General features: G+C 41.9%; 1 protein-coding gene across 5 annotated transcripts; it reads right to left on the bottom strand.

Moving 5' to 3' along the window:
- Nucleotides 1-12,624, bottom strand: sept3 (septin 3). 5 transcript variants are annotated; one of them, XM_037252449.1, is made up of 15 exons: nucleotides 12,227-12,624; nucleotides 10,860-11,094; nucleotides 8,404-9,978; nucleotides 7,438-7,660; nucleotides 7,248-7,360; nucleotides 6,629-7,177; nucleotides 3,695-4,105; nucleotides 3,276-3,404; nucleotides 2,609-2,690; nucleotides 2,379-2,516; nucleotides 2,019-2,136; nucleotides 1,753-1,848; nucleotides 1,577-1,673; nucleotides 1,438-1,489; nucleotides 1-1,302 (listed from the first exon to the last, which is right to left on the bottom strand). In XM_037252449.1, exons 3-15 carry the CDS (start codon nucleotides 8,480-8,482, stop codon nucleotides 1,182-1,184), a joined length of 2,208 nt encoding a protein of 735 aa, XP_037108344.1. In that variant the 5' UTR covers nucleotides 8,483-9,978; nucleotides 10,860-11,094; nucleotides 12,227-12,624; the 3' UTR covers nucleotides 1-1,181. The 5 variants fall into 5 exon arrangements, with proteins under 5 accessions (XP_037108344.1, XP_037108335.1, XP_037108374.1 ...); XM_037252440.1 differs by lacking the exon at nucleotides 12,227-12,624 and having other exon boundaries at nucleotides 10,860-11,782; XM_037252479.1 differs by lacking the exons at nucleotides 6,629-7,177; nucleotides 7,248-7,360; nucleotides 7,438-7,660; ... (1 more) ...; nucleotides 10,860-11,094; nucleotides 12,227-12,624 and adding an exon at nucleotides 6,409-6,528.

Below are 12,624 nucleotides of genomic sequence, written 5' to 3'. Positions count from 1 at the left end.
TGAAAGGATTTCCATGGGAATGTACATTTATTAAATAAAATCCCAATAAACAAGAGAAATAAAAATGCACTCAGTATTGTTTCAAATTATATTGCGTTCAACGATTAACAGCAACTTCGAAACGTTGTAAGCGATTACAAATGGAAAGGATGAGCGATTTGTTCAATCATGGGCTGCCCATTTAGTTTGCAGACGGCAGTGTTTCATTTCAATGACTGTATTTAACTTGACCTTTGGAAATAGTCAATGTAACAGAGCAGTGATTGGTTAGGCACACAGACGATTTGGATTCAAGCATGCAAAAAGTGATCAGAAAAAAAGTGATGTGACGCGCTCTTTACATCTCACCCGACTGCAACAAAATCACAAGCACGTTCAAATTGCATCAGACACCTCATATCTCAAATAAAAACCACACTAATGTGCACGTTTGTGTAAAACCATGACTTTTAAAAAACGAACCTGATTGATAAAAGTGCCTGAAGTTTTGTCATATTTGTACACAACAGCAGAAATTCCATGACAGAACATAAACATTTAAAGACTTAGCATGTTGTTGGAATCCTGTGTAATACGTGTAGTTTGGAATCAAATAATAATAGCTAATTATGGACTAAATTTTAAATAATGACCGTAGGCAAAAAAAAATTCTTGCGATGGTTCAGAGCGATACTGTGGAAGAGTGCTGCCGCTAAGCGGTAGAAAGTAGTATGGCACTTTAATGACGTCACAATTAGTCGGAGTTAATTAAAGATTTACCCACCCTTGACAGGTTTGAGCTCTTCCTGTTGAGTTGACTTAAATATATTTAACTGCAATTGTAAATTCTTTAGAAAAAAAAATAATTTTGAACCTGATCGAATGTATATGCCAAACAAAAGTAATGAAAAGATCCAGTCACAAAACCTACAGACTAAATATAACGGCATTCTCACTGAGACACATCCTATGCTTCGACGAACCTACAAACACTTCCCAGTCATTGTCAGTCTTTCATATCATGGCACCAAGACGCTGGGTGGCACACCCAAATATTAACTTACTTTGACAAGCAAGGAGGGTTTATAAAAAAATACCAATAAATGACACTGATATGTACACATTTACGTGTGTTTCAAGCATGCGGCGATGCCGGTCATGATCATATAATGTCGAGCATATCTATCGACGACACTGAGTGATTACAGGTTGCTTTCCTGGGTGTTGACGGGGTGCAGGCCTCCGTTCTCATGGAGTCTCTTGGCACGGTATGTTTCGTAGTGAATGTTGTGAGTCACCTCCTTCAGATCTTGCAAGTGAGACCTGTGCAAGCAAACAATGACTTTGTGTTTAAATGCAGTCGATTTGACCTGTGCGTGAACTAACCCTAACTGAACAAGAAAAGTCCCATTTGTATTGGTTCTATGTCCTAAGAATATAAATGAAGCCGCCGTTTACCTGATGATGAAGTCTCTCAGCTGGGCAAACTCGCAGTGATTCATATTTTCAACTGCAACAAAAGAGAATGAAAGGCCTTCACTCGTCGATAATTCTCTGTGGCGAAGGCTGGAAACTGTTCAAAGAAAACAGCTCTCACCTTCGACAACTCCCCATGCGGTCTTCCTCCCCAAAACGCGCTTGCCATTCACTTGATATTCTTTGTCGCTACCCACCACAGCAAAGGGCATCGCCTCCTGTGGGCGCGAGACATTTCCATGAGATTTGAAGCCGTTTGGGCTAGCGTCATGTGGGGACACCCCCCGGATGGCTTACTCTGATCTTGTCGTTGTCGCTCTTGTCCTCCATGTCCTCGTCAAACTCTTTCTGCGGGTAAAACTCGATGCCGTTCATCTCCAGTTCCTTTTTCACCTGCATCGCCACACATTTTGTTTATTCAACAAACTCTTTTGGCCCATCATGCTTTTTTTTTTTTTAATGCCCGAATGAAAACGACAGCTTTTAGTGGTATCCGGGGAATATCGAATATTCTCAATAAGCACACCATGAAAAGGTTGCGCTTTCAATGGCACCCCACTCACCCGCTGTTTGAATTCCTGTCTCTCTTCGGGGGTCATGGTGTCGGCCTTGGCTATCACGGGAATTATGTTGACGGAGTGACTCAAGCGCTTCATGAACTCCACGTCGAGCTGCCGCAGTCTGTCTCGTACAGTCGATAAATGAAAGATGAGTAAGTAGGTTGGGGTGGAGGAAGTAGGCTGCTGTCACTCTCCGTGAATGCTCGAGTGTTAATAATCAGAATGGCAGACGGCTGCGCGGGAAATTAACTTGTCATGTCTCGTCTGTCTCATTAACCTTCACTGCTCTGTGAGTAGGAGGTTCTCTCCTTGGCAGTTTGACGATGTGGACTTAACGCAGTTGGGATCGTTTCAGCCACTTACGAGTGTCCAGTCGGGGAGATGAAATAGAGACAGCAGTGCACTCTGGTGTCGGGAATGCGCTTCTTTCTGGTGATATTCACTTCTTCTTTGAGGAACTTCTCATACTGCTCATTGATGTACTTGCAAATGGGCTCCCAGCTGTACACAAATGAACAAAAGGCTAAATTGAGCAGATTCCCAAAATAAATTGTCACCACATTTAAGAGAATTAGAAGTGGAACACAACCCACCAGTTGTCATTATTGATTAGGTCCCCAAATCCAGGCGTGTCGACAACAGTAAGCTTCATTTTCACGCCGCCCTCCTCGATAACTGCAATGAAGCAATAAAAACAATGAAAATACAACATCTTCACTATTCAGTTGCACGCAAATCAAATAGGAATGATAGTAATTATTTTAAAAGAGTGTTGCCTAGCAACCAGTCCCGGGTGTACCCAGCCTCCTGCCCAAAGTCAGCGGGGAGAAAAGGCTCCTAATTAGGCCAAGTGTTATAGAACGTTTTAATTTATTGCAAAATATTAAAGTGTCATTGGCCGCTGCAGACGTGGCCATAAAAATGGACCACCCAAGCAGCTTATCACTGATTTATCACCTCTAACTCCCTGGTGCTCTAAATCATGGAGGATCCTGTACAATGTTTATCCTCGTGCCAATCTAGTGGCCTTACCAGAAAATGTTGTTTTACATTGTATGAATTGGACAATTACTCTCTGCCCTGAATTGTTTAAATATGGCTCAACATATCAGCTCTGTGTCAGAATCCAGATCCTCCGAGTTCCCCCGAGAGGTAGAACGATGAAAGCCTGGCATATAAACAACTTGCACGAGGATGAGTTGGAAAGTGCATGATATCCTTTCTAAAAATACAACTTGCTGAGTCGCTGCGTGTACTCACCGTGAGAAACAGATTTGATCTCCACAGTTTTAGGGATCTTGTCATCACGGGACCATCCTGCACTCCTCCTGCTCACCTGCGTCTTAAACAAGGTGTTCAACAGGGTCGACTTGCCCAGACCGCTGTGACCTGACGGTGAAAAGGGGTCCGAGGTGAGTCTCTTCACACAAAAAATTAAAAACAGCTGATATATTTATGAGTTGTTGTTTTTTTCAAATAATTTAACAGCTTAGTTAAATAAAAAAATAAAAAATAAAAAACACGTAAAAATTCATATCAACTTGGAAAGATATGGCTAAATTAGTGCAGGAAATATTAAATGACTAATAATAAATGTTTTCGCTCCTAACTGTGCTCATGTCTCACAAGCTTTTACGTGACCTCTCAAGAGTTATTGGGCACCTGACAGTGAAACTCACCGACAACCATGATGTTAAAGTCAAAGCCCGTCTTCATCGTCTTCTTCCTCATCTGCTCGATGATGGTGTCGATTCCGATGTAACCGAGCAGAGTGGACCCGCCGCTGGTGCTGTTGGAGGTGCCGTGACCATGGCTACCGACGTGGGCTGCAGCGTGACCCGCACCGTGGCTCACATTGTGGCCTACAACGTGAGCGGCGACACCGGCATGAGAGCCCCCGTGGCTCGGGCCGTGATTCCCGATGGGCACCGGGATGGCACTGGGAGGTGCCGCCGATACGCCACCTACTCCTCCTATGCCCGGCCCTTGAGGCGGGAAGGGGTTGGATGGGGAGGGAGCACCCACATTAGGGGGTTTGGCAGGGACGGCCGGTTTGGGTCTCACTTCTGGAGGAACTATGTCCGACATGTCTGTAGAGGAGAGGGACAACAATATCAATCTTCATCCAGAAAGTCTGCCTGTTACATGTGTAAATAGGTCAGTAGAGAAGCTGGGTCACCTCCTCCTTCCTCTCTGCAGTCAACACTAGGGATGGGTAAAGTATGGCTCATGAGCCAGAATTGGCCTGCTGTGCTTTTTTTTTTTCTAAGGAAATTTGATTTATTTTTGCATTAATCTGGAATACTTTATGAACACTTTGCTAATTGACTTTGTGGAAGTACTAAAATATTAGTACAATTAAAAATATTTTAGGACATTTAAATTCATTAGACATGTAAAAATGATCATAAATTTAAAAAAATTCTAATTATTAATTTATTTGTTCCATTCATTTAGCCATGTTGTCTTATAGGACTGGTTATTTAAAATTAATTAATTCATTTTTTGTCATTTGTATTTACGTTTCTTATCAAAGGGAAAGTGAAGTCATTATCTGAGCCCTGAGCAACTGTGATGTCATTTTCAGTGGACAGCAGGTTGCAAAATTCAAATAGATGCAACTATAATCTGAATCCAGTTTTAGAATAGTGGGAGTGGCATTTACCATATTATTGTTAAGAAAATTATCATTTGATTTCCACATTTAAAACTAAACAGAACAGACAATCTGTAGGGGTGTTCCATTTGAAAAGTATTAGTCACTACAAAGTACTGGTTAGAACCACACTTGAGAGGTTCTGGATTTGAATCCCCAGCTTTATTGTGTGGGATTTGATGGTGTCTCAAAAGTAAGCTGGGATAGACTTCAGCCCACTTGCGACTCTAATGAGGACAAGCAGTACAGAAAACGGATGAATGGATATGGAGACAAGCTGCTACCTCCAAAGATTAGGAATCATTATTTAAATCAATTGAACTTGAAATGTTAAGGATCCAATTCAGGCTGTGCTGAATGGAATGGTCACATCTGTTGTCAGAATTTAGGACTCTCATCACTGTACTACACCTAGACACCATTCTCAGTTACACAAACAAGCGTGACTGTGACAACATTTGAGGTGAAAAAAAAAAAAGGACCAGTCTGACAGATGGTAAGTAATAATAATAGATAAAAGCCAAGTGAGGACCCAGCCTGCAGGCTTGTGCGCATGGAACTGCCGACTCTTCTGTCGGGCTTCCTTTCAATGTAGCCCAGTCCGCATGAAGCAGGCCACCCTGGCTGTCACTGCACATTTTACAACATGCACAAGCCATTTGACACACATACATGCACACTGTCACAGCGGCGCATGGAGAGATGAATAAGGGCGAGTCGCCACATGATGGTGATGGACTTACGTCATTGCAACCTGGTTCTCGCAATAAAACACATGCTTTTACGTGTGTGAGGTTAATTATAGAAGAAAAGCCCACGTTTAGCGTCTGTTTTGGTTGTCTACATTACAAGCAGCCTGTGTCGGCCCTATTGTCTCCCACGGAGGAAGAACAAGACGGCTAGCGGCTAATAGGTACCACGCGCAGCAATGCTAACAGCTGCTGCGTCACTAACCTGTTAGACGCGACGAGGTCTCTTCGAGAGGCCGCTAAAGTTGCCTAATTTTAATAAAGTAGCTTCTGCCAGAGCGGTGGCGAGATGAGCAGATTGTTCTGGGTATCTCTCCTCCTCCTCTCCTTCCCGTTGGCTTTGGAGCGCTCTCCCTCCTTTTCTTTTCCTCCGTTACCAAGGCGACACGAGAGGAAAGAGGGCGTGGAGAGATGCGGTGCGCATGCGCAATACAACCACACCTCAGGGGATGCATTTTCAGCCATCCATTTTCTATATCGCTTATCCCCAATTGAGGTGGGGGTACACCGAGGACTGGTTGGACTTATGGACAAAGCCCAAAAATTAAGCCTTGAACCTGTTTAGAATGAAATAAAACGATTTTGAAATACAATAGACCCCCCCCCCCCCCCTCCAAAAAATCGTGTAATGTGTATTTTCATGAGGAAAATAGCACTAATCAGAATTAAATCACATTCTTTATGGGATCCCTGCCTCGGCCACCTGGAGGCAGTATAACACAAACAAACTCTCTCCACATGAAGCCCGCTCCATTCTTTAATCCAACCTGCTGTGCTACTCATTGCATTAATTTAGCTGTGTTTTCTTGAAAAAATAATTTCAAATATTTTTGGTTCATTATTGACATGAAATAATTAGTTATTGTGAATAATAAAATGTAAATATTGACCAAAAAATCAATAATTTGACAGACTGTACTTTTAAATTACATTTGTTATTTGTAAATAACTTAATAAAGAATAAACAAATGAGAAAGAATTATATCACCTGTTTGCACATTCTCTCTCAATCTCCTTCCATTCTTCCTCAGCTCTTCTTCACGTAATATTTATGTGCGCCACATTGAAATACTTCGCGAAACCAATGGTTTTTTTTTCATCAACATGTCTGCTACTCTACTGATAAGCAGCGACATCTGAGTCTGATCACGCCCCGACCCCCACGAAGACCCTGAGACGGCTTTGGTGCTCTCTCGGTCAGTACTCACCTTCATACACTGAATCTGGGTAGAAAATGCTGACGTAATAGGGATCCTCTGGTTCCTCCCCTGGAAGACGAATTTTTTTTGAGCATTCAGGTGAAGGCCTGTCAAGGTTGAAAGCATCTTGTTGCAGTTTGGTGCAAGCTTCATGAGCTCCTTTTTGAAAGTCACTCTCTTCACTACTATTTGCTGATGAGATTCCCTTGTGCGGTCCAGAAGATGTTTGCACAGGATGCACCAGACATGTCTTAAATGATGTTCCTCTGTATGTCCACCAGGGAGCCTGCGTTGTTGGAGGCTTCTCTCTTGATTGACAACTGTGTTCCAGATCAACATCCGTCCAAGGCGTGGACCAGAATCTCTGCTTGTCTATGGATTCAACATTGACTGAAGTGTTGGATGATGGACTTTTAGTATCTTCTTTCGAATGCCACCTGAGTTGAGGGTCAAAGGGATCTTCTCTCCAGCACGTTCTGGAGGCCTCAGGAGTCATCCATGCATCTGTTTGGTTTTCACACTGCATTTTCTCATATCCAGGCTGATAAACAAGATGATCTTAAAGAAACAAGACAAAAAGTAATTATATGTAATGTGTTACTATTACGCCAAGAAAATCTGTGTTTACCTCTACTGGAAAAATCCAGGGACGCTTTCTGATTAAGCCTGGCTTGGGGCTCAGTCTGGTCTAGTAATGCGGTGGGAAGACCAAGACACGAAGATGAAGAAGCAGACCCAAAACTGAAAATAAATGAAAATGAACAGGAAATTAAAGTTGAAGAGGGACATATTATGGAATGAGCTTGAATACTGCATACCTGACACCCTTTGGCTTAAACGGAGGGATGTCAATCCCTTTCCTTTTGACAGGAGCAAACAAAAGAGCAGATGAAGAATGAGGAGGATGAGGAAGATGAGGATGCTCTTTTGCTTGTTTGGAGGACGCCGACAGCCGAGGGATTAAAGGTGACAGTCGGTCAAATACGCTCATTCTTCTTTCCTGCTGCTTCTTACCTTGGGGAAATGAGATTAGAGAGCAACCTGGAAAAGAATGAAAAAAAAAGAAACATTTGTCTGAGGCTTTTAATTTCTTCTGGGGGAAAAGGCAATCGACTAAACACAATGTAGGTGTACAAATGGAGACCCAGCTAGACATTTATTTTTAGAGACAGACCAGGATTTACTCACTGTGAAAATACACGGTTTGAAGTGTAGTCAAGCAAGTGTAACACTATGAACACAAGAAGTTTTTTTTTTTTGATAGTATATTTACTCTCACAAATGGAAACTTACCTCACAACTCAAGTTTATTTATATAGCGCTTTGAGAATAACCACAGCTAAAAGCAAAATGCCAACAGGATCTAAAGATGCTACATTTTGTTTGGCTGTGTGCTTCAATGAGAATAAAAATTAGCCGTTATGTAGCAGAATGACTAATCGATTGTTTACATTCGATTTGGTACGGCTCAGATCTTGAGGGTATAATGCAGTTTTTACAATATGAATGAGCTTTTATTTCTGACATGTAACCGAACATTACGAAACATACTGCTATCAATTTGAAATGTGATGGAAACTAAAACTTTTTTTTTAATCAACAGATGAATTGCTTATTGAAACAATGGTTCGTTGCAGCCCTTTTGGTCATGGATTCATTGCGCAATAACATCCCAAAATCTCATTTAATAGCACACATGAGATTCTGGGGTTCATTTTAAATATGCACATTCGCAACAATAAAGATTTTTTTTTTTTTTTTAAAGCAATTAAAATATCACTAACCTGCATATGTAGGCTGTTGTCTGGTTCCTATCACACTTGAGTGAGTGAAGGAGACAAACACCATGACAAGGAAAGACATAGTGGGCGTCGTGGGTGGACAAGTGGCATTCTCGTGATTCCTGCACACTGAGCCTGCACTGTTGTTTCACACCCACATCGCATCCTCGCTCGGAGCTCTGTCCTGGTCTTGACATCACAAATAATCACCATTACATACTATACTTTTATTTTTGGTACCAACAGATAAGGAAGCGCACAGTCAGCACAATAACAAAAAGATCTCTGTCGACTATGAACACACATTTGCTGTTTTTATTAGTTACATATTGTACTATAGACACTACAACACAGTGGCACAAACCGTCTACATGCTTCTCAGCATCTGTTGGTATGTGGACACTGCCAGGGAGAGGAGGGAAAAATTCAATGTAATTACATCAGGGGTGGGCAAACTCAAGGGGACCGTTTTAATTTAAATTCATTCGGAGATGAGGTTGCAGGGAGAAAAAAGTTAAAACATGTTTTGTTTTTTTAAAAATCTGATGTAAATAAGTAAGTACTTTTGGAATGTAAATTTGTTAATTTTTTACTATATCAGTCTACCATTGACAGTAAATAGCCAAATATTCCATTAATACAAATATTGATGAAAAAATAAATACATCAAAAATTTTGAAAAATGATAAAAATACTTTGCCCATCCCCGAATTGACAGCATCAATGGCCACAACAGTAGGTACACCCAACAATGTGATCCAATACAAAAATTGGCCTTTATAGTAATAATCATGCACAGTTTTGATTGGTTGTGTATTTGCCTTGGTTGGACAATTGCACTGCATTGTCCAAACAAAACAACAAGCTATTTTCTATATGCAAACCAAATATCTAAAGCCATGGCAGAGGGGGGTAGAAATGAAAAATAAAGTCCTGGAAAATTATGCAGGGTGACCTGACGTGTCTGGTGTTATATGTCACTTTAACAATAGGAATACACAAGTCAACACCATTATACAGTACACTTGAAATGGTCGCCAAACTACAAAAACAACACCAATGAATGTTAAAAAATTGGCACAGGTGGACAATGGCACAACTGTTGACATCGAACCTTTCCAAAAGCCATCATGCTACTTCACAATCTCGTTCCGGCATCTTTTATAGTAGAACCCATCTGCTTCACTTTAGTCTGATTCACCCCTGAAAAAAAACTACAATATGCTGGGGATCAGAGAAAAGTTGATGTGATGGGATAAGGCTTATCAGATCATCCCTCCTCTTTCCATTGTGGAAGTCCCCCCGCCGCCCCTCCCGATCATATGAGAGCATCTGTGTCACCATCTCTACAGTTCACGCTGGCCACCAGCGGGCGATGCCTGACGTTTTTGTTGCTCCACATATGTGTGTCGTGCAGCCCGGGCTCCAAGAAGTACAGACACGCGCCAAAGCCCGCCAGTACCAGGACTGAAACCAGCAGGTAGAGCGGAACAAACCAGTCCAAGAACAACCACGACATCACTGGGAGCTTAAGAGGTGTGGGGCGGGTCCAAAATGGATGAGAAGAGAGAAAGCGGGCTTGATGTTGGGAGAGAGGAGAGGAAGACAAGAGTTCATTAAAAACAGAACAACAAACAAACTGTAATGTTTTCAAAGAGGAAAATCGCACTATGGTTTTTACATTATACACAAACCTTCTAGTGTGCCTACCTAGGCCACTAGAGGGCGGTATAATACACTCACAAGGGCCACCACGATTTTCAGTGACTTCATAAACTTAACTAACATTGGCTGTTTTTCGCAGAGGATAAAGAATATATGCCTGTGTAAATTCCGATTTTTTTAATTTCATTTAAGCAAAAGTAGTGTTTTGGCACCAGTTGCATGTATAGACAGTTAAAAAAACTTTTTGGGGCAGCATCAACGATTCTTATTTTCATAAAACAAAATATATGTTTTATGTACATATTTGTCAATTTATGTCCTGAGTGGACTTGGCATGTCCTCTATGTGGGTTTTCTGCAAGTACTTCAATCGTGTTGGGTTCACAGTAGACTGTGAAGAATGTGTTGTTTGTCTGTTCCCAGCGACTGGGTGGCGTCCAATCGAGGGTGTGCTAGCCTCTCACCCAAAGTCAGCTGGGATAGGCTCCAGCTCGCCTATCACCCTAATGAGGTTAAGCACGATACAAAATAGATGGATGGAATAGATTCGTTCCACATTATATTCTGGGGGGGGGGGGGGTACTTTGAGAAATTAGGCATGGAAAACACTGAGGTTCCACTATATTGAGTGAGTAATGCATGCGTCATCAAATGTGTTTCCACAAATCTTCTCCATGTGGAATTCAACATACAGAAGAAGGCAAGACACAGTACTAACATCTGAAGCCCACAATCAGCACCACACTTTTCCCAGATATCGCTAAAACAAAAGCCACGGAAGACATAAGCGCTCACCTGTGCACGGAGCTGGACCGGCGCCTGAGGGTGTGCGACTCGGGTCCGCTATTAAATCCGTCCACACTGGGGGAGATGTTCCGTTGCAGTTCTCAAAGTGTCACGCAAAGAGAAGTCCAAAAAGATGACAGTTGCTCTCTGAGAGGCACGCAAGACAGACGCTGCATACAGCTTCATCCTCCAAGCTCATGCCTCTGACGTCCAAAGGAGGGGTGCGGTTGCTATGACAACACCCCTGCTCATGGCAGAGAGGAAGGAGGGAGTGGGAAGGGAAACTTATATAACTATCATCTTTGTGTGCGTGTGTGCGAGTGTGTGTGTGTGGGAGGAGACGGCGGGTCCAAGCCCTTCAGATGTCTTCAGCTTGCCGCGTAAAATCAATTCCACTCAATTTAACACCCAGGGCCAAAACGCTGTTTCTCTGACATAAAAAGGAGGATGGTGGTGATGGGGGGGGGGGGGGGGTGTCATATCGACTGTGATTGAAAGCGGCCGCAAAGATGTTAAAAGACTAAAAGCTGATTAATTATCGCTCACGAGGACAGAAGACAAAAGCTCAGCGCAAACAAAGTTCGGTTGCTATTTTTAGACTGAGGAGGGGATTTATAAAAAGCAGCCGGATGATGGCAAGGTCATAATGATGACATTTACAAGTTAGAAATGATGATGTGACACTTTTAAGGCGAGAAGAAAGGTGCGTTTCTTAAGCATCGTAATGTTAGAAAATGCCAAGCACTTTTTATGGGCCATGGTGAAATAGCAGCTTTACAGATGCACGCTCTGCTCCACAGGGGGTGTGTGTTTTAGTAAACATATGACTTTGCTCGTGTTTAAAAAAAATTACAAATGATTATAATAAGTGGCATTTCATGGGTATGTTTACACGGTAGTCTGAATTTATCCGCCTGGCCTTTTTGCAATCACATAGCCGTTGCGGCTTTGCACATTGAGGTAATTACTTGTGTGATGAGATCCAAGACAATTACTCACAAAAAGTGGTGTACGGTAAATTATTCATTATTTAATGCAGCATCAACAAGCTGCTCGATTGAAAGCAGGATATCACCACCAGTTGATCAATCATTTTTGTGTGTGAAATAAGTTAAAGTAGAATCTAGTTTAGTTAAATCAAGGCACCACTTAGTCGTTAAGTCAATCACAATCTATAGACATCAATAATACATTTTTGCTGGGTTGTGACGAATGAGATTATCATCGGCATTGGCAGGGAATAGAAAAACACTTATGTGCACGAGTTTGTTCACTCAAAAAATATATTCAAAATTCAAATTAAGCTCTCAACAGGGATGGTGGTGTTTTCCAGGAATGCGTCAACTCATGGATACTTAGGAAATTACAAAGCTGACCTGACACTGTGAATGAAGGCGTGGAGGCTTTCGGCGTCACGCTGGAGGCAGCAGGCTCAGCAGCAGCAGTGAGGAAAAAATTTGAATTTAATTCAGATATAATCCTTGATGGTCCAAAAAAACATTCACAGCCGCATTTAGACTTAAGGATGATTTAGTCTTCCAAAAAATCGTGAGGCATATGTCCTGACTATACATGATGTTTTTCAAATTTCCATTTATCTGAATGCTCTAAAGACCTCTTATCCATTCCACTATTGTGTTGTGCAGATAACTGGATGTAGCCAAGTTTCGTTGATAGCATATTGTCTCAACAGCACCTCTGCTGGTTGCCATCCGGTAATGCAGGCATTTTAACTGCTTCAAGATGATTGGACTCAATTTCATACAGAATGTAA

This window comes from Syngnathus acus, chromosome 1, assembly GCF_901709675.1.
Source record: "Syngnathus acus chromosome 1, fSynAcu1.2, whole genome shotgun sequence".
In the NCBI taxonomy this organism is placed as follows: domain Eukaryota; kingdom Metazoa; phylum Chordata; class Actinopteri; order Syngnathiformes; family Syngnathidae; genus Syngnathus; species Syngnathus acus.
Note: the sequence above shows the minus strand (reverse complement) of the source record. Positions and strands in the feature narration are given on the sequence as shown.